The sequence below is a fragment of the Cucurbita maxima genome, unplaced genomic scaffold (genome assembly GCF_002738345.1).
Source record: "Cucurbita maxima cultivar Rimu unplaced genomic scaffold, Cmax_1.0 Cma_Scf00003, whole genome shotgun sequence".
NCBI lineage: Eukaryota > Viridiplantae > Streptophyta > Magnoliopsida > Cucurbitales > Cucurbitaceae > Cucurbita > Cucurbita maxima.
In genome coordinates this window covers 2,500,337-2,519,653 of record NW_019272019.1, presented here as the reverse complement: position 1 = coordinate 2,519,653, position 19,317 = coordinate 2,500,337, and the positions used below count along the sequence as shown (strand labels likewise).

Genomic DNA, 19,317 nt, shown 5'->3' with positions numbered 1-19,317 from the left:
TAAATAATTTTAAAAAAGAGCAACCCGACAACCTAATTCAACTCGTGTAAGTTCAAAAAAATTATATTAGAGAATGGGTTTGAAAGAATAATATTTGAAAAATATAAATAAATATAAAATTTTAGAGACGGTCAATAAATAAATTTTAACACTTAGAAGGGTATAATTGGAATTTTCTAATATATAGAAATAAATTAAAAAAGAAAATAATAACGAACTGAATCGCTCATTTTAGTTGAAAATAATTTGAAAAAGGATAGTATTTTAAAACATTTTTTCATTTAAAATAATTTTTTATTTTTAAAAATTATATTTATTTTCACAATTTTTTTAAACTATTTTCATTTTTCTTGAACAAATATTTGAATTTTTAGTCACATTCTAAAAACAAAAATAATTTTTAAAAATTAACTTGAATTTTGAAAACACGATCGTTTAATTTTTAAATAGATAAAAGATGTGAAATAAACTTTAAAATTTTAAAATATTTTAATTCATTTTTAAAAATATTTCTCGAACTTTCATAAAAAAAAATTATTAGTTAAATTATAAGTTTATTTCTATACAAATTTTTAAAATTGTAAATAATAGACGTAGAATTTTAAAAAATTGTCCGTTACGTATCACCATCAGTCTCACGATTTTAAAGCTTCCCTCAAGAATTCGAGCAAGCAAATTTAGAACCATCAACGGAGAAGAATTTAGATTTAGGATTCGGACAGACTACGAACTAAAGCGGACAATATCTATTAATGGTGAACTTAGACTATTATAAATGGTATCAGAGCCAGACACAGGATAGTGTGTCAGCCAGGACACTAGACCCCCAAAGGTTAGTTGAAGAGGGAAACGAAACATTCTTTGCAAGGGTGTAGAAACATCTCCTCTCCCTAATAAACACGTTTTTAAACCTAACCTCTCCCTAATAAACATGTTTTTAACCCTAACCTCTCCTTAATAAACACGTTTTTAAACCTAACCTCTCTCTAATAAACACGTTTTTAACCCTAACCTCTCCCTAATAAACACGTTTTTAACCCTAACCTCTCCTTAATAAACACGTTTTTAAACCTAACCTCTCTCTAATAAACACGTTTTTAACCCTAACCTCTCCCTAATAAACACGTTTTTAACCCTAACCTCTCCCTAATAAACACGTTTTTAACCCTAACCTCTCCTTAATAAACACGTTTTTAAACCTAATCTCTCCCTAATAAACATGTTTTTAACCCTAACCTCTCCTTAATAAACACGTTTTTAAACCTAACCTCTCTCTAATAAACACGTTTTTAACCCTAACCTCTCCCTAATAAACACGTTTTTAACCCTAACCTCTCCCTAATAAACACGTTTTTAACCCTAACCTCTCCCTAATAAACACGTTTTTAACCCTAACCTCTCCCTAATAAACACGTTTTTAAACCTAATCTCTCCCTAATAAACATGTTTTTAACCCTAACCTCTCCTTAATAAACACGTTTTTAAACCTAACCTCTCTCTAATAAACACGTTTTTAACCCTAACCTCTCCCTAATAAACACGTTTTTAACCCTAACCTCTCCCTAATAAACACGTTTTTAACCCTAACCTCTCCCTAATAAACACGTTTTTAAACCTAACCTCTCCCTAATAAACACGTTTTTAACCCTAACCTCTCCCTAATAAACACGTTTTTAACCCTAACCTCTCCCTAATAAACACGTTTTTAACCCTAACCTCTCCCTAATAAACACGTTTTTAACCCTAACCTCTCCCTAATAAACATGTTTTTATCCCTAGCCTCTCTCTAATAAATACGTTTTTAACCCTAACTTCTCCCTAATAAACACGTTCTTAACCCTAACCTCTCCCTAATAAACATGTTTTTATCCCTAGCCTCTCTCTAATAAATACGTTTTTAAACCGTAAGGCTGGCGGTGATACACAATGGGCCAAAGCAGACAATATCTACTAACGATGGGTTGTCAAAAGATTGAGTATAGATTCCTTTCCAAAGCACAACATCCAAAAGCAACATGATTGGATAAGCTACACATTGTAGGAACAATGTCCAATCTAACCTAGAAAACACATCAACTTGTGCTGATCGGAAATCATGCACTTGTTCAAAGCATCCAACCTAGGAACATCTTTTTACTTTGAAGCAAAGTTGTGACTAGGCAAGGATATTGCTGCTCGTTTTGTTTCGAAATAGAGGAGGTAAGATAGGTATAGTGCCCTAAGCCACCGCTAGCAGATGTTTGTTTTGGCCTGTTACGTATCGTCGTCAACCTAACGATTTTAAAACACGTCTACTAGGGAGAGGTTTCTACACCCTTATAAGGAATGTTTTGTTCTCCTCTCCAACTAATGTGGGATCTCATAATCCACCCCTCTTGGAGGCCCAACGTCCTCACTAGCACACCACCCGGTGTCTTGACTCAGATACCATTTGTACTACCCTAAACCCACCGCTAGCAGATATTGTCTGCTTTAGTCTATTACACATCGTTGTCAACCTCACAATTTTAAAATGCATCTACTAGGGAGAGATTTTCACACCCTTACAAAGAATGCTCTGTTCCCCTCTCCAACCGATGTGGGATCTCACAATCCACCCCCCTTGGGGATCCCAACGCTGGCACACCGCCCGATGTCTGACTCTGATACCATTTGTACTGCCCTAAGCTCACCGCTAGCAGATATTGTCCACTTTATTTCATTACACATCATTATCAGTCTCACAATTTTAAAACGCATCTACTAGGGAGAGGTTTCCACACCCTTACAAGAAATGCTCTGTTCCCCTCTCCAACCGATGTGGGATCTCACAATCCACCCCCTTGGAGGCCTAGCGTCCTCGCTGGCACACCACCCAGTGTCTGACTCTGATACCATTTGTATTACCCTAAGCTCATCGCTAGTAGATATTCTCCGTTTTATCCCATTACACATCGTTATCAACCTCACGATTTTAAAACGCATCTACTAGGGAGAGGTTTCCACATCTTTACAAAGAATGCTCCATTCCCCTCTCCAACCGATGTGGGATCTCACAATCCACTCCTCCTAGGGGGCCTAACGTCCTCATTGATACACCGCCCAATGTCTAACTCTAATACCATTTGTAATGCCCTAAGCCCACCACTAGCAGATATTGTTTGCTTTGGCCCGTTACGTATCGTCATCAACCTCACAATTTTAAAACACGTCTATTAGGGAGAGGTTTCCACACCCTTATAAGGAATGTTTTATTCCCCTCTCCAACCAACGTGGGATCTCACAAAAGGATTGGCTCACTAGTTGGTTCTTATAAGCCTGAAAAGCTGAAAGAACGGACCGACTCATATTATATCCAAATATTCAATATCTAGCATGAACCTGAACTCCATAGAAGAAACAGGGGCAGGGAAGTCTAAAACTTTTCCTGTCTCATTCAGAAACATGTAATGTTCTACAGAAATTGTCCATTTCATAAGTAGGTTAGTTGTGTTTCCAGCTTCCATAAATCACCATGTAATAATGCTAACAGAAAGTGACTAATTATATATACATATTCTAAATGGCTCAAGAGGTTGTCATAACATCCCAGCGCCAAATTGTCCCATCTTCACAGCAGCTCAGAATTATACTGAAACACAAACCAATGTTTTTTCTTTTTTTTTTACATGATCGATGTCGACTGAAACGAACGAGATATCGATAAATATGAATCGGAGAGTTCATATGTAACAAGAAAATTGCTTACCTTCCATCGAAGGACATGGCTGTCTGTCTGATGGGAGACTTCGACTGGGCATGAGACAGCCTAGATGACAAAATGAAGAAAACATTTGAGTCATGCAGGAGTTAAGAAACCAGTGTTAAAATATAAAAAAGTTGAACAAACCTTGCAATAAGAACTGGGGGGCTTGACTGAAGTTCCCAAACAAAAATTTTTCCTTCCCTATTTCCTGAAGTATTGAAAAAAAGAACCAGGGAGATCTCCATGATCAGTTGGCAATTTGAATTTACAAGAATTATGTTATGTTGTGAAACAGACCAAGCTCACACCCAGCCGATATTGTCCTCTTTGGATTTTTCCTTTCGGGTTGTCTCTCAAAGTTTTAAAATGTATCTGCTAGGGAGAGGTTTCTATACCCTTACAAGGAATGCTTCGTTCCTCTCTCCCATTGATGTGGGATCTCACCATCCACCCCCTTTGGAGGTGATACCATTTGAAACACTCCAAGCCCACCGCCAGCAGATATTGTCCTCTTTGGGCATTCTCTTTCGGGTTTTCCTTCAAGGTTTTTAAAACGCGTCTGCTAGGAAGAAGTTTCCACACCCTTATAAGGAATGTTTCGTTCCCCTACTCCAACCGATGTGGGATCTCACAATCCACCCCCCTTGGAGGCCAGCGTCCTCACAGGTACACCGCTCGGTGTCTAACTCTGATACCATTAGAAACAGCCCAAGCCCACCGCCAGCAGATCTTGTCCACTTTGGGCTTTCCCTTTCGGGTTTTCCCTCAAGGTTTTTAAAACACGTCTGCTAGGGAGAGGTTTCCACACTTATAAGGAAGGTTTCGTTCCCCTCTCCAACCGATGTGGGATCTCACAATCCACCCCCCTTGGAGGCCAGCGTCCTCGCAGGCACACACCGCTCGGTGTCTAACTCTGATACCATTTGAAACAGCCTAAGCTCACCGCCAGCAGATCTTGTCCACTTTGGGCTTTCCCTTTCGGGTTTTCCCTCAAGGTTTTTAAAATGTGTCTGCCAGGGAGAGGTTTCCACACCCTTATAAGGAATGTTTCGTTCTCCTCTCCAACCGATGTGAGATCTCTATTGCAATGTCTTGACATGAGTTAGGTGATATGATTTTGAAGCATAAAACGATACGTGGCACATAATTACCTATAGCAGCTGCATTGTAATGAAAATCACAGGAAAACTTGATGAACCAAATATCACATTCAGGAACAGGGTACTTCTGAAGAATATCCACAGTACCCTAAAGAAGAAAAAATATGGTAGACTTTCAGAATAGTGTGTGAATAGAAACACAGATACAGAGAAATTGGTATGTTGGGCAAAAATAGAAGGTACATGGTAAAATGATATTCCAGAAATAAAATAGGGTTGAGGATGAGACCTCTCCAGGTGACTGCTCCTTCATTTTAGGTTCCCACAACACTATTTCATTGTCAACACTCTGGAACGCACAAACATAATCATTATTACAGCTACTGATAATAATATAAAAACATCTAATGACAACAATTTATCCTCTTTCTGGGGCCAAGGGTGTAACAGCTCAAGCCCACTGCTAGCAAATATTGTCTTCTATGGGTTTTCCCTTTTGGGCTTCCCCTCAAAGTTTTTAAAACGCGTTTGTTAGGGAGAGGTTTCCACACCCTTATAAAGAATGTTTCATTCTCCTCCCAACCGATGTGAGATCTCACAATCCACACCCCTTCAGGGCCCAGCGTCCTCGCTAGTACTCGTTCCCTTCTCCAATCGATGTGCCCCAATCCACCCTCCTTTGAGGCCCAACATCCTTGCTGGCACACCGCCTCATGTCCACCTCCCTTCGGGACTCAGCCTCCTCGCTGGCACATCGCTCAGTGTCTGGCTTTGATACCATTTGTAACGGCCTAAGTCCACCGCTAGCAAATACTGTCCTCTTTGAGTTTTCCCTTTCGGGCTTCCCCTTGAGGTTTTTAAAACACTTATAAAGGGTGTTTCGTTCTCCTCCCCAATCGATGTGGGATCTCACAAAGGAGATAGCCACGTAGGCTTGTGGCTTGGGGTCCAGGGAATCAACATGCCAGTTCTAGATTTCTAAAACTAGAAAATCCTAGATATATTCCAAAGTTGACATTAGAGAATGTGCATCACAAACATATATAAGTTAAGAAGCACAAATACAGATACGAGACACTGATACGACATGTCATATTTTTAAAATCTTAAACATAGACATATTTTTAAAATCTTAAACATAGACGCTGCAAGGACACATTTATTAGATAATAATTTTTTAAAATATATCACGTTTATACAAGAAGAAAATTCAAGGTCAATGTGTATTTAAATGATTAAAGAATAGCTTGATGTACTTTGCTCTACAAATTTATTATTTGTGTCATATATGTGTTCATTTAGTATACTTAATAAGTGCTCGATGCATGCCTAACGAATATTGTAGCTATTTTGACTATGCACAACTAGTATTCAACACATCTATTGCAGTAACAAGTGTCAGAGTGTTCAAGTACCGAACATGTGTACGATAAATTATTGACTCCCCGTATTACAAAAATAGACTAAACAAATAAGCAAAGCATACCTACGGTGTGTTGGGAATGTTACTAAACTAAAGTGCTTTTAACTTTTTCCAGAATCACTTTTATTATACTCCCTTGCCAAACATGAAATGTAACAGGATAATCTTAGGTGAGAAGTGCTCGTGGGTACGACAACAGTGCTTTTGGCACGGCAAAGACACTCTCATATATACTCTTCAAATCAACTAGAAAACTCGATATCAACGGAAAGAGAAGCTGGCTGACCTTTGAAAGAATAAAATCACCAAGCCACCTACTGCAGTCAACATAATTTGAATGAACTGATGCTATGAACACCTGAATCAGAAAAACATATTTAGATTCAGAGGATAAATGTCAATCTGAAACATTAAAATGTATGATACTTACTGGGAACTGGACATACTTTGTGGGAAATTTTGATGGAAGATCTGTCCAGGTAAACGATTTTTCCACGTATGTCCAGAACTCTGAATCAAGCAACAACACGAAGAGCTAGTTTAACAAAAACTGAAACTTAGCCTTTGCTCATTAGAAGTTTGAATCGGTAGCGTGGAACAACTTGGACAATGAATTCAGATAGAACGAAGCCACAGGGCACGAAAATAAGAAAATCAAAATCCAATGAGGTTCTGTTGGTTGAATTATAATTCATACTTGAACCAGTAAGACGAAAAAAGAAACTGAATACTTAATCTTAATAGAATATCAATGGCAATTGGTTTAAGAAAAGACATAAATGCAATGCCCTACCTTTCATTGACCAAATTTTTACAGTGTTGTCCATGCCACAGCTTGCGATGCGATAAATATCTGATGGGTGGAAATCCTAAAGCAAATACAATGTCAGTAAAATTTATATACTCGGTTTCAAACCCGACCCAAAGATGAGTGCATAAAATTTCACTAAACATACAATTGGAAGATCGAGTTGGAAGTGGGAAATTTTGAAGAAACGAATATAATCTATCCTTACCACGCTTAAGACCTCATTACGATGACCACCTGCACCAGCAAATACCAAAATGCAAATACCTGTATGAACATTCCATAATCGAACAGATTCATCCTGGACACTTCAAACCATTAATCGAGGCAATTTTAAGAGAATGTAAGGATATATCTTAATTCTTATCCAAAACGAATCAAAGGGTATAGTTCGGCACCGTACTTTGCTAGCAGAGATCACGAGTGATGGTTTCAGTGGCTGAGTCCTGATTTCGTTTATTGAATCACCATGACCAACAAAACTCTGCAGAGAAGAGCAGATCCAAGTAGTAGGAAATAAGTCAAATCTAAGCTCCATGGCTAGTTCATCTAGCTGACTAAAGTATGCAAATATTATGTTCAACAGCTTCAACTTTTTTCATGGCCATCTACCATTTCCATGTTTATGAACCTCCCACCCTCTCTTTCCCTTAGCTATGAATTGGATGGTGCTTGCGATTTCAAGGTCTATTTATTTCCCTTCTGTATATAGACTGGCAGTATGCTGCACAGTGAGTGGATTGTTTGTCTATATCAACTATTTCCTTTCTGTATATACCGGTTTCATGCTGTACGGTGTGGGTTGTTCGTCCACCTCTTCAATATCTTCAATTATCTTCCTCTTTTTTTATAAGAGATTTATTCATGACATTAAAATACATATAAAAATGGAGGGAAAAATAAGACATGTCCTACAACTGAATTAACAAGCAACATGTGAGATTACACATCGGTTGGGGAGGAGAACAAAACATTCTTTATAAGGGTGTAGAAACCTCTCTCTAGCAGACGCGTTTTAAAAACCTTGAGGGAAAGCCCGAGCAGGACAATATCTGCTAACGGTGGGCTTGGGCCGTTACACAACAAGTCTATAAAAACACCATCCAATTATATGCATACACATTCTTGAAGTGTAAGTAAAACTATTTTTCAAACTTTTCATTGGAAAATGAAATTATTAAAATCTGACAATTATGATCCAAAGAGATACCTTATATATCTTTTCACTGCCAGCATCAATAACACGGATTATACCATTGATTCCACCAGCAACAACAAATGGGGAGCCATCGACGTTGAACGCCCAGCTTACAGTGTAAAAAGACTCATCCTTCTGATCTACAAAGTACATGGGGAACTCAATGTAACTTGAGAATATAAATAGATCTGGGGTTGAACTACAACACAGTCACTCACATCTTCGTCGACATAAGACTGCAACACAGCTATAACACCCCCTTCAAGACATTGATAAACTGTAACCTGCAAACATATTAAGCAACATTAAAACAGCACCACAGTTCGAAATTCAGCAACCACATCATTGCACAGAGACATGAACCAAGACTCTTCACAATGGTATGATATTGTTCACTTTGAGCATAAGCTCTCATGGTTTTGCTTTTCGTTTCCCCAAAAGGCTTCATACTAATGGAGATGTATTCCTTACTTACAAACTCATGATCGTCCCATTAATTAGTCATTGTGGGACTCCCTCCCAACAATCCTCCCCTCGAAAAAAGTACAACATAGAGTCTCCCTTGAGGCCTATGTATCCCTCGAACAACCTCTCCTAAAACGAGGCTCGACTCCTTTCTCTAGAGCCCTCGAACAAATTACACCCTTTGTTCGACACTTAAGTCACTTTTGACTACACTCTCGAGGCTAGCAACTTCTTTATTCGACACTTGAAAATTCTATTGACATGGCTAAGTTAAGAGAATGACTTTAATACCATGTTAGGAACCACGACTGTCCATAATGGTATGATATTGTCTACTTCGAGCATAATCTCTCATGACTTTGCTTTTGGTTTCCCCAAAAGACCTCGTACCAATGGAGATGTATTCCTTACTTATAAACTCATGATCATCCCCCTTCATTAGCCAATGTACAACTCCCTCCCAACACTCCCAACAATCCTCAAGAGACAATAGACAATTTCATAGCACCTGAGTTTTAGGTAAAGTAACAAGCACCATTTCTCCTTCAGTAAATCTCAATTAACAAATATCAGAATGCTATTCCTTTATTTACAAGAGTACAATTAGAAATGGAGGCATTTTAACCTAAACCAATCCGGTTTTACAGCTCAAGCATCACAATTGGGAACCCAAGACATCAAAAACATAAACAAGCCCAAATCCGAAGCCGTACGGCGCAGCGTCCAAACATATACAGTAAAATCGACGAACTCAAACACCAAGAACGCAATAGTAATCGATATTCATCAAATACTTCGAAAATAAAACATGGGTCACTCCCAAATTTTCCATTCAATGCTGTACAATCCTTTCCCTGCATATTCCAAAGAAATAAACAAACATGTGAAGCGCTCACCCGATTGCCGCCAACAGTGGCAAAAACGTTGAAGTAGCGAGAGTCGATGAAGTTGAAAACTACAGCATAAAGAGGCCTTTTCCCCTCTTGAAGCCGGTTGGTGACCCTGTATTCCCTCTTCCTCGATGGAGTTAACGAACCCACCACTGGTTCGGAGCCTAAAGAGTACTTCGCCATAAGCGCAAAATGGCAGAGACAGAGACAGGGAGAGAGTTTGTCTAGACGGGCAAAAGTGAGGTTTTCGGGCTGGTGATCCGCCCAATTAATTAAATTTTTTTTAGTAACAATTTATATAAAATATAAATTTAAAAAAAAATAATGAATTTCTTAAGAATTTGTTTATAAATTCAAAGTAATGAAAATTTGATAAGATTTATTATAAATTTGATATTGTAAATATTAAATTATTACCAATTAAAATTTATGAGTTAAATTATTAATTGTATGAAAGTTGAAGGCCGAAAGTATATTTTCTACTTGAATTGCAAATCGTAAAAGGAAGCAAATGAGTGTTCGGTAGATATGTTTATTTAATTCGCAGAACAGGAGCTCCATACGGACTCTCCCCGAACATGACCAATTTTTTTTGTTTAAACGGGGCAATGAGAGAGAAAGTGGCTTAATGATACCTTTTGAGATAAAATGATCTTAATTCTCTATATAGTTGTAAATAATACAAACAATGCCATATAATTTTTACACATTAATTGTCACGTCGATTTTCATATTTTATTTTAATGAAAAGCGATCTTTAGAACAATGACAAAGTTCAAAGGTATTTTAACCCGCAACCCAATATAATACCTTTTTTAACTACAAGCATTTTTTTGGGCAAACTTCGTTGGACGACACGACATTCTCGTTCCCAAGAATCCAATATGACCACTTAGGTCTATGTTGTCATGATATTGTTCTATGGAAGCAGGCGGGTAAAAGTTCGGCCCAATTTTTTTGGTGTCGTTGTGGAGGGATTGACATTTCTAATGCATATTCAGTCATACTGGCATGGCCCCACTGATTTTTTGATTTGAGCATCCAAGAGTACAACCCGATTCTACTTGACTAATCCCCATGCTCATCTAAAGAGGGAGTTTGCTTTACTCAACTCTCTTTTCGATAACAAGGCAGAACCTCCTAGTTTCGAATGAAGAATGAAGCCTGCCTCTGCAACCATGATTGATAAGAGTAATTAAGAGGATACCTATCATTAGAAAATTAGGACAAGAAGATGAGTCAAAATTGACCAATTCTGCACTTTCTGCTGTGTGTGTGTGGGAGAGGGAGAGGGAGAGGGAGAGGGAGAGAGAGAGAGGCATATTTTAATGCAAAAACAATGTAAGATGACGAAGGAGATCCAACTCACTTGGTCCAATCCATCAACAAATGTCATAGAGAAAAACAATGAAAATGGAACACAATACTATTTTTTTTTTGTAACGGTCCACGCACACCGCTAGCAGATATTATTCTTTTTACACTTTCCCTTTCGGGATTTCTCTTAAGGTTTTTAGAACGCGTCCAAAGCATCTTTTATAAAGGTGTGGAAACCTTTTCCTAGGAGACGTGTTTTAGAAACCTTGAGGGGAAGCCCGAAAGAAAAAGCCTAAAGAGAACAATATTTGCAAACGGTGGACTTAGACTTCTCAGACTTCTCACAGCGGTTGCTATCTGGTTTTGTTCTTATTTTCTATGAGTTTTTAAGTCTTTTAACGAGGATGACGGGTTAACCTTTAGCCCCAAGACAACAAAGCATTGTTGCTTCATAGTCTCCTAAGTGCAGTCTTTTTGGCCTTATGCATTAGGAAGGGAGCAAAGATTGCAGGCAGAAAATGCTTAGTTTTGGAGAAGTAAACAATTAGAAAAAAACCAGACATAAACATGGGCTGGCTAACAGATATGGTCCTGGGACTCTCCCATCCGGGATTCCCCTCAAGGTTTTAAAACGCGTCCACTAGGGAGAGGTTTTCACACCCTTATAAGGAATGCTATGCTTCCCTCTCCAACCGATGTGGGATCTCACAAAACATAACCATGGCTATACAAAGCAGTCCAAATGCAGAAGAAGGAAAAACGCTAGCAGATATTGTCCTCTTTGAGTTTTCCCTTCCGGGTTTCCCCTCAAGACTTTAAAACACGTCCACTAGGGAGAGGTTTTCACACTCTTATAAGGAATGTTCCGCTTCCCTCTCCAACCGACGTGGGATCTCACAAAACATAACCATGGCCATACAAAGCAGTCCAAAGGCAGAAGAAGGGAAAAATGCAAGTAGATATTGCCCTCTTTGAGTTTTCCCTTCTGGGTTTCCCCTCAAGGTTTTAAAACACGTCCACTAGGGAGAGGTTTCCACACCCTTAAAAGGAATGATCTGTTCCCCTCTCCAATCAATGTGGGATCTCACAAAACATAACCATAATAGTCATACAAAGCAGTCCAAAAGGCAGAAGAAGAAACAAAAAACTCAACCTATCATATCATTCAAGAATCTCAAATCAATCATCTTCATTTTTGAAGTTTTGTTAATGCATTTCTGAGTCACTTGTGTTTTTCAATAACCAGAAAGGAGAATCAGTCTACCCAAAGGCTTGAAATTGCTTCCAGACAAACGAATAGTAATGCCAAGATATTGACAATTAAGGAATCACTATGGCGCCGGCAAGGCTCAAATATAAAGTAGAATCATTCTTATCTCACCTGGCATTGGCCATTTCAGAGAATGCTGCTCCTCTCTTTCTCTCTGTCACTCTTCTAAACCACAGAGCTGAAAAAATGGCAGGCAAAAGCATGTTTCGGTATGCTGATGGCTTCGACAAGTTTCTGATGTTTTTTGGGACTTTGGGCAGCATAGGAGATGGATCACAGATCCCTCTCACGATGTTCCTTCTTAAGGATGTAATCAATGCTTATGGAGACAAGAACAGTGGCTTGACAAACGATATGGTTGACAAGGTAAGGCTTGCTCCTCTTTGTTATGTTGCCTTTTCTTATGGAAAACTCTGTCGTTGATTTGATTGAGAGGAAATTAACAAATACTTGAAACCAATAATAGTGGCTAGATAGAAAGGACAGAAGGTAAAGTGAACTAACTACACATTTTCAAAAAGAAAAGGCAAGAGAGAAGAATTGTGAGATTTCACATTGATTGGAGAGAGGAACGAGTGCCAGCGAGGACGCTGGTCTCCGAAAGTGGGTGGATTGTGAGATCCCACGTCAATTGGAGAGGGGAACGAGGGCCAACAAAGACGTTGGACCCCGAAGGAAGGTGGATTGTGAGATCCCACATTGGTCGGGGAGGAGAACGAAGCATTCTTTATAAGGGTATAGAAACCTCTCCTTAGCAGACACGTTTTAAAAATCTAGAGGGGAAGTCCGAAAGGAAAAGCCCAAATAGGACAATATATGCTAGCGGTGGGCTTGAGCTGTTAGAAATGGTATAAGAGCCAGACACCGGGCAATGTGCCAGCGAGGAGGCTGAGCCCCAAAGGGGGTGGACACGAGGAGGTGTGCCAGCAAGGACACTAGCCCCGAAGAGGGGTGGATTGGGGGTTCCCATATTGATTGGAGAAGGAAACGAGTGCCAGCGAGGATGCTAGGCTCCTGAATAGGGGTGGATTGTGAGATCCCACATCGGTTGGGAAGGAAAACGAAACATTTTTTATAAGGGTGTGGAAACCTCTCCCTAGCAGCCACGTTTTAAAAACCTTGAAGGAAAGCCCAAAGAGAACAATATCTGCTAGCGGTGGGCCTAGGCTGTTACAAAAGAACTAACGAGAGACTGAAACAAAGAATATGTCCAACTAAGACCAAATACCATAGCATAAAACATAATGTTCAGCCCACAAAACAAATAGCTTACAGCTCTCGATCATATATTGTTTGATCATAAGGCAACCAAAGGAGGCAGAGAAAGAAAACAGTTTCTACAATAGTGAGATGCCTTCCTGGCCAGAGGAAAAATACTAGAAACTGCATTTAATTATGAACTTTTGTCATTTATTACCCAGCCTACAGGCTAAATGCTGTTAGTGATATAGTTTGTACAGCAATTTGTTAACTTGCTATTCTAATATGTTTCAGTTTGCACTGCGTCTACTTTACGCTGCAGTTGGCGTCGGACTTTCAGCCTTTGTGGGTGAGCCTAGTTGCTGGAAATATATTCATGGGGTAAGAGGGTAATAGTTTATGTTTTTCTCACTAAGCTTCACAATTTTAACTTTTCAGAGGGATTGTGTTGGGCAAGAACAGCAGAGAGACAGACATCTAGGATGAGAATGGAATATTTGAAATCTGTGCTTAAACAAGAAGTTAGTTTCTTTGATACCCAAACCGGTTCGACGACTCACGAGGTTGTCTCCCTCATTTCCTCCGACGCCAGTTCAATCCAAGTCGCCTTATGTGAAAAGGTTCGGTCTCAGAGAAACTATCAATGAATCTATTTGGCTATCTACATAACTACTAATTACCAGAAACTATGTTAGAGATATTTATCAGCAAGGTTTAAACTATATATGTAGACAAGATTTTCTAATATGTAAGGATCATCCAATAAATATGAAAAACACGGATAGCCCAAGAGATATCAATAATTTCATCTACCATCATGCAGGAATATCTCATTCTTTCTTTCTATGCAGATACCTGACTGCCTTACTTACATGTCAACATTCTTCTTCTGCCACGTATTTGCCTTTATAGTATCGTGGAAATTCACCTTTGCAGTCATCCCGCTCTCGGCCATGTTCATTGGTCCAGGGCTTGTGTTCGGCAAGATTATGATGGACCTGATAATGAAAATGATTGAATCTTATGGTGTGGCTGGTGGGATTGCAGAGCAAGCAGTATCTTCAGTAAGAACTGTATATTCATACGTAGGAGAAAGGCAAACACTGGAAAAATTCAGCCAAGCACTCCAAAAAAGTATGGAATTTGGGATTAAGTCCGGTTTGGTGAAGGGATTGATGCTTGGAAGTATGGGAATCATTTATGCTGGTTGGGGCTTTCAAGCTTGGATTGGCACTTATTTGGTCACCGAGAAAGGAGAAAAAGGAGGCAATGTTTTTATAGCTGGTTTCAACGTTCTAATGGGAGGGCTGTGAGTTTTCTTCATCATCTATATCCAGTTCATTCATTGCTGTAGTTAGTTTGCATAATTCCATTCATTGTTTCTTCTGTAAATTCGACATTTTCAGGAGTATACTGAGTGCATTGCCTCATCTAACCTCGATCACAGAAGCAACATCTGCAACTGCTCGTATCCTTGAAATGATCGATCGTGTTGCTGAGACAGACAGAGAAGACAAAAAGGAGAAAGCTCTATCTCACGTGAAAGGAGAAATCGAATTTCAAAACGTATATTTTAGTTATCCGTCAAGGCCAGATACGCCTGTATTACGAGGATTCAATCTAAAGGTTCCAGCAGGGAAGAGAGTAGGACTCATAGGAGGAAGCGGATCTGGGAAGTCCACGGTTATCTCACTGCTTGAAAGATTTTATGATCCTACTGATGGAGAAATATTCTTAGATGGACATAAAATAAAAAGATTTCAGCTAAAATGGCTAAGATCTCAAATGGGTCTGGTGAATCAGGAACCTGTTCTATTTGCAACTTCAATAAAAGAGAACATAATATTTGGAAAAGATGGAGCTTCAATGGAACAAGTGATAAATGCAGCTAAAGATGCAAATGCACACGACTTCATCGTTAAGCTACCAGAAGGTTACGATACTCAAGTAAGTTTTTGTCACATATTTACTTACAGAATTAGGCTGCTGTCTAAGACTTCACGGCTCGAAAACTAGTTATCAACTGCAAAACAAAGAAGTGTATGAAATAGATCAGCCTCTTGGGTAGTTTGAAACAAATACAACAATTTGAAACTAAAAAATAATGGAATGTAGCTTAGTCTGCTTTAAAAAACCTTTGGTATGTCGACTTCTTTTCAGGTCGGTCAGTTTGGTTTCCAAATGTCTGGAGGTCAAAAGCAACGAATTGCGATAGCAAGAGCTCTTCTTCGGGACCCAAAAATACTGTTACTTGATGAAGCAACCAGTGCACTGGATGCACAATCTGAACGAATGGTACAGGAAGCAATTGATAAGGCATCAAAAGGAAGGACGTCGATCACCGTTGCACATCGTCTTTCAACAATACAAACGGCACATCAAATTGTAGTTCTTAAAGCTGGGCAAGTAATTGAATCGGGTTCACACGATGAGCTGATGCTGTTGAACAATGGACATGGTGGGGAGTATCTAAGGATGGTGCAGTTGCAGCAGATGGCAGTGCAGAATGAAACTTTCTACGATTCCAATATTGAAATGGATAGAAGATATCGCCATCGGATGAGTACTCCCACAAGCCCAATCAGTGTGAGATCCAGTGGATATAGTACTCCAGTATTATATCCCTTCAGCTCAGCATTGTCCGTCTCCATGGGAACACCCTACTCTTACTCCGTCCAGTTTGATCCCGATGATGAAAGCTTTGAAGAAGATAAAAAACATCCGGCTTATCCTTCTCCTTCCCAGTGGCGTTTACTGAAAATGAATGCACCGGAATGGGGACAAGCACTGCTTGGATGTTTAGGTGCTTTAGGCTCAGGAGCGGTGCAACCCATTAACGCGTATTGCGTAGGAGCACTCATATCAGTTTATTTTCGTGCTGATGAGCCCAACATTAAGTCTAAAGCCAGAAACTTGTCACTTATCTTCTTAAGCATTGGCATTTTCAACTTCTTAACAAATATCCTGCAACATTACAACTTTTCAATCATGGGAGAAAGACTAACGAAGCGGGTGCGTGAGAAAATACTCGAAAAGCTTATGACATTTGAAATTGGATGGTTCGATCAAGATGAGAACACAAGTGCAGCCATTTGTGCAAGGTTATCAACTGAAGCCAACATGGTCCGTTCCCTTGTTGGAGACAGAATGTCATTACTGGTCCAAGCAATTTTTAGTGCAGCCTTTGCTTACACTGTGGGACTTGTGCTCTCATGGAGATTAACTCTGGTGATGATTGCAGTACAGCCACTAGTCATTGGTAGCTTCTATGCAAGGAGTGTATTGATGAAGAGCATGGCTGAAAAATCCCGAAAAGCACAAAGAGAAGGCAGCCAACTTGCAAGTGAAGCTGTAACGAACCATAAAACTATCGTTGCATTCTCGTCTCAGAAAAAGATACTCGGGCTCTTTGCTGCCACCCTTAAAGCTCCTAAGGAAGAAAGTGCCAGACAGTCTTGGATATCTGGCCTTGGCCTATTCAGTTCCCAGTTCTTTAACACAGCTGCAACAGCTTTGGCCTACTGGTATGGTGGGAGGCTATTGACACAAAACATGATATCCTCAGAGCACATCTTCCAAGCATTCTTGATATTGCTATTCACCGCATATATCATAGCCGACGCTGGAAGTATGACTTCCGATATATCTAGAGGAAGCAATGCTGTTGGATCAGTGTTCGCAATCCTAGACAGGAAGACTGAAATCGATCCCGATCACAAATCAAGACGGGATCTCAAAAGACGGTTAAAGGGTAAAGTGGAGCTCAGGAGTGTTTCATTCTCATATCCAACAAGACCAGAACAGATAGTTTTAAGGGGACTGAGCCTTAAAATTGATGCAGGAAGAACAGTTGCCCTGGTGGGACAAAGTGGCTCAGGAAAATCTACTATTATTGGACTTATAGAAAGGTTTTATGACCCCTCAAGTGGGTCTATACACATTGACGAACAGGACATTAAGAACTACAATTTGAGATGGTTAAGGTCACAAATAGCATTAGTCAGTCAAGAGCCAACTCTTTTTGCTGGAACTATCAGAGAAAACATTGCCTATGGAAAAGAGGAAGCAGGGGAATCAGAGATCAGACAAGCAGCTGTTCTTGCCAATGCTCATGAGTTCATAAGGTAAACAGAACTATATTCTTCCTAAGCTCTCTTCCTTCCCTTTCCTCGTTAAAATAAAGTTCAAATTCATTTCGGATATAAGGGAGTCCCACGTTGGCTAATTTAGGGAATGATCATGAGTTTATAAGTGAGGAATACTATCTCCATTGGTATGAGACCTTTTGGAGAAGCCCAAAGCAAAACCATGAGAGCTTATGCTCAAAGTGGACAATATCATACCATTGTGAAGAGTCGTGATTCCTGACATGGTATCAGAGTCATGCCCTAAACTTAGCCATGTCAACATAGTCCTTAAGTGTCAAACAAAGAAGTTGTGAGGCTCGAAAAAGTAGTCAAAAGTTACTTTAGTGTCGAACAAAGGGTGTACTTTGTTCGAAGACTTCAGAGAAAGGAGTTGAGCCTCGATTAAGCGGAGGTTATTCGAGGGCTCCGTAGGCCTCGGAGGAGGCTCTATAGTGTACTTTGTTCGACAAGAGGATTATTGGGAGGGATTCTCACAATCCCACATTGATTGGGGAGGAGAACAAAACACCCTTTATAAGGGTGTGAAAACCTTCCCCTAGCAGACACATTTTAAAGCCTTGAGGAAAAGCCCGAAAGAAAAACCCAAAGAGGACAATATATGCTAGCAGTGAGTCTAGGCCGTTGCACACATTGGCTAATTTAGGGAATGATCATGGGTTCATAAGTGAGGAATAGTATCTCCATTGATACGAGACCTTTTAGAAAATCCAACCATACCATTGTGGAGAGTCATGATTCCTAACAAAACCGTCAATCAAAGAGTTACCCACCAAAACAAGAGATTTCAATAAACAACACTAAACTTTTCAATATTTCTAATCTAACAGTGGAATGAAAGATGAGTATAATACATACTGTGGCGAGAGAGGAGCGCAGCTATCAGGCGGGCAAAAGCAAAGAATCGCACTGGCAAGAGCGATCCTGAAGAACCCATCAATCCTGCTGCTAGATGAGGCAACAAGCGCGCTCGACAGCGTATCAGAGAATTTGGTGCAGGAAGCCCTAGAGAAGATGATGATAAACAGAACCTGCATAATCGTCGCCCACCGCTTATCGACGATTCAGAAAGCGAACACCATCGCCGTGATCAAGAACGGGAAAGTTGTGGAACAAGGATCGCACAATGAGCTGATTTCAATGGGGCGCCGTGGAGAGTACTATTCTTTGACAAAATCGCAGGCCGGAAACTTCCCTCCGCGCTGAATCGTTGAAATTCTTGTGGGGATTTATGGGTTTAAGCTTGTTGTAATTGTAAGCCCAGAAATTGAATCAGTTAGAACAATTTTTCTATGAACATGATGAACCCACGTCAAATTAAAATGGCTCTTTTTTAGTACCAAACAATATTGAAGTGGAAATTCCAACCCCTATTATAAAATAATAATTAAAAATTAAAAAAAAATAAATAGTAACGTGCTTATCGAGAAATGTTCATTTAGTCTAATGGGTTTCCCGTCAGAAAATGCGAGATGAAATAGATCATTTTCGGATAAATAAGATGAAGACGGGATTATAATTTTCATCTCGTTTCCATCTCGAACTGATTATTTATTACTATGGTGTAATATTCAAATTTAAACATTATAATTATTTTTGTATAATGTAATATTCGTGTTTTTATTATGATATTTTATAACATTTTATTTAAACGGTTATATTTAGAATTATCCATTTAATTTAATTTTTTTTTTTTTAGAATTGTTATTATGGTAGGAAATAAATTTTAAAAATAAAATAAATTTGGGAAAAAACGATTTTCATTTTACGAATCTTT

General features: G+C 39.2%; 2 protein-coding genes and 1 long non-coding RNA gene across 3 annotated transcripts; 1 reads left to right on the top strand and 2 right to left on the bottom strand.

Moving 5' to 3' along the window:
• Positions 1–3,389: 3,389 nt before the first annotated feature.
• On the bottom strand, positions 3,390–9,855 carry LOC111476897 (polycomb group protein FIE2). The gene is made up of 13 exons (XM_023120760.1): positions 9,615–9,855; positions 8,472–8,537; positions 8,266–8,388; positions 7,459–7,539; positions 7,264–7,356; positions 7,041–7,116; positions 6,678–6,757; positions 6,534–6,605; positions 5,114–5,173; positions 4,876–4,972; positions 3,869–3,932; positions 3,728–3,787; positions 3,390–3,610 (listed from the first exon to the last, which is right to left on the bottom strand). Exons 1-13 carry the CDS (start codon positions 9,789–9,791, stop codon positions 3,547–3,549), a joined length of 1,113 nt encoding a protein of 370 aa, XP_022976528.1. The 5' UTR covers positions 9,792–9,855; the 3' UTR covers positions 3,390–3,546.
• A 2,386-nt stretch (positions 9,856–12,241) lies between these two features.
• LOC111476961 (putative multidrug resistance protein) lies at positions 12,242–18,760 on the top strand. Its single transcript, XM_023120850.1, has 7 exons — positions 12,242–12,561; positions 13,690–13,744; positions 13,834–14,015; positions 14,247–14,704; positions 14,802–15,342; positions 15,556–17,519; positions 18,371–18,760. Exons 1-7 carry the CDS (start codon positions 12,259–12,261, stop codon positions 18,744–18,746), a joined length of 3,879 nt encoding a protein of 1,292 aa, XP_022976618.1. The 5' UTR covers positions 12,242–12,258; the 3' UTR covers positions 18,747–18,760.
• LOC111476963 lies at positions 12,526–15,660 on the bottom strand. Its single transcript, XR_002717190.1, has 4 exons — positions 15,531–15,660; positions 15,370–15,418; positions 14,268–14,393; positions 12,526–12,608 (listed from the first exon to the last, which is right to left on the bottom strand). It is a non-coding gene; the product is annotated as an uncharacterized LOC111476963 (long non-coding RNA).
• Positions 18,761–19,317: the final 557 nt, after the last annotated feature.

Bases quoted from the DNA above. Each gene is read 5' to 3' on its own strand.
- LOC111476897 (XM_023120760.1), bottom strand. From the start codon at position 9,791: ATGGCGAAGTACTCTTTAGGCTCCGAACCAGTGGTGGGTTCGTTAACT. The intron at 7,540-8,265 runs GTATCTCTTTGG...TCTTCTCTGCAG, and splicing joins GCAGTGAAAAGATATATAAG to AGTTTTGTTGGTCATGGTGA. The intron at 3,933-4,875 runs GTAATTATGTGC...TCAATACTTCAG, and splicing joins TTACAATGCAGCTGCTATAG to GAAATAGGGAAGGAAAAATT.
- LOC111476961 (XM_023120850.1), top strand. From the start codon at position 12,259: ATGGCGCCGGCAAGGCTCAAATATAAAGTAGAATCATTCTTATCTCAC. The intron at 12,562-13,689 runs GTAAGGCTTGCT...AATATGTTTCAG, and splicing joins CAAACGATATGGTTGACAAG to TTTGCACTGCGTCTACTTTA. The intron at 17,520-18,370 runs GTAAACAGAACT...CTAATCTAACAG, and splicing joins AATGCTCATGAGTTCATAAG to TGGAATGAAAGATGAGTATA.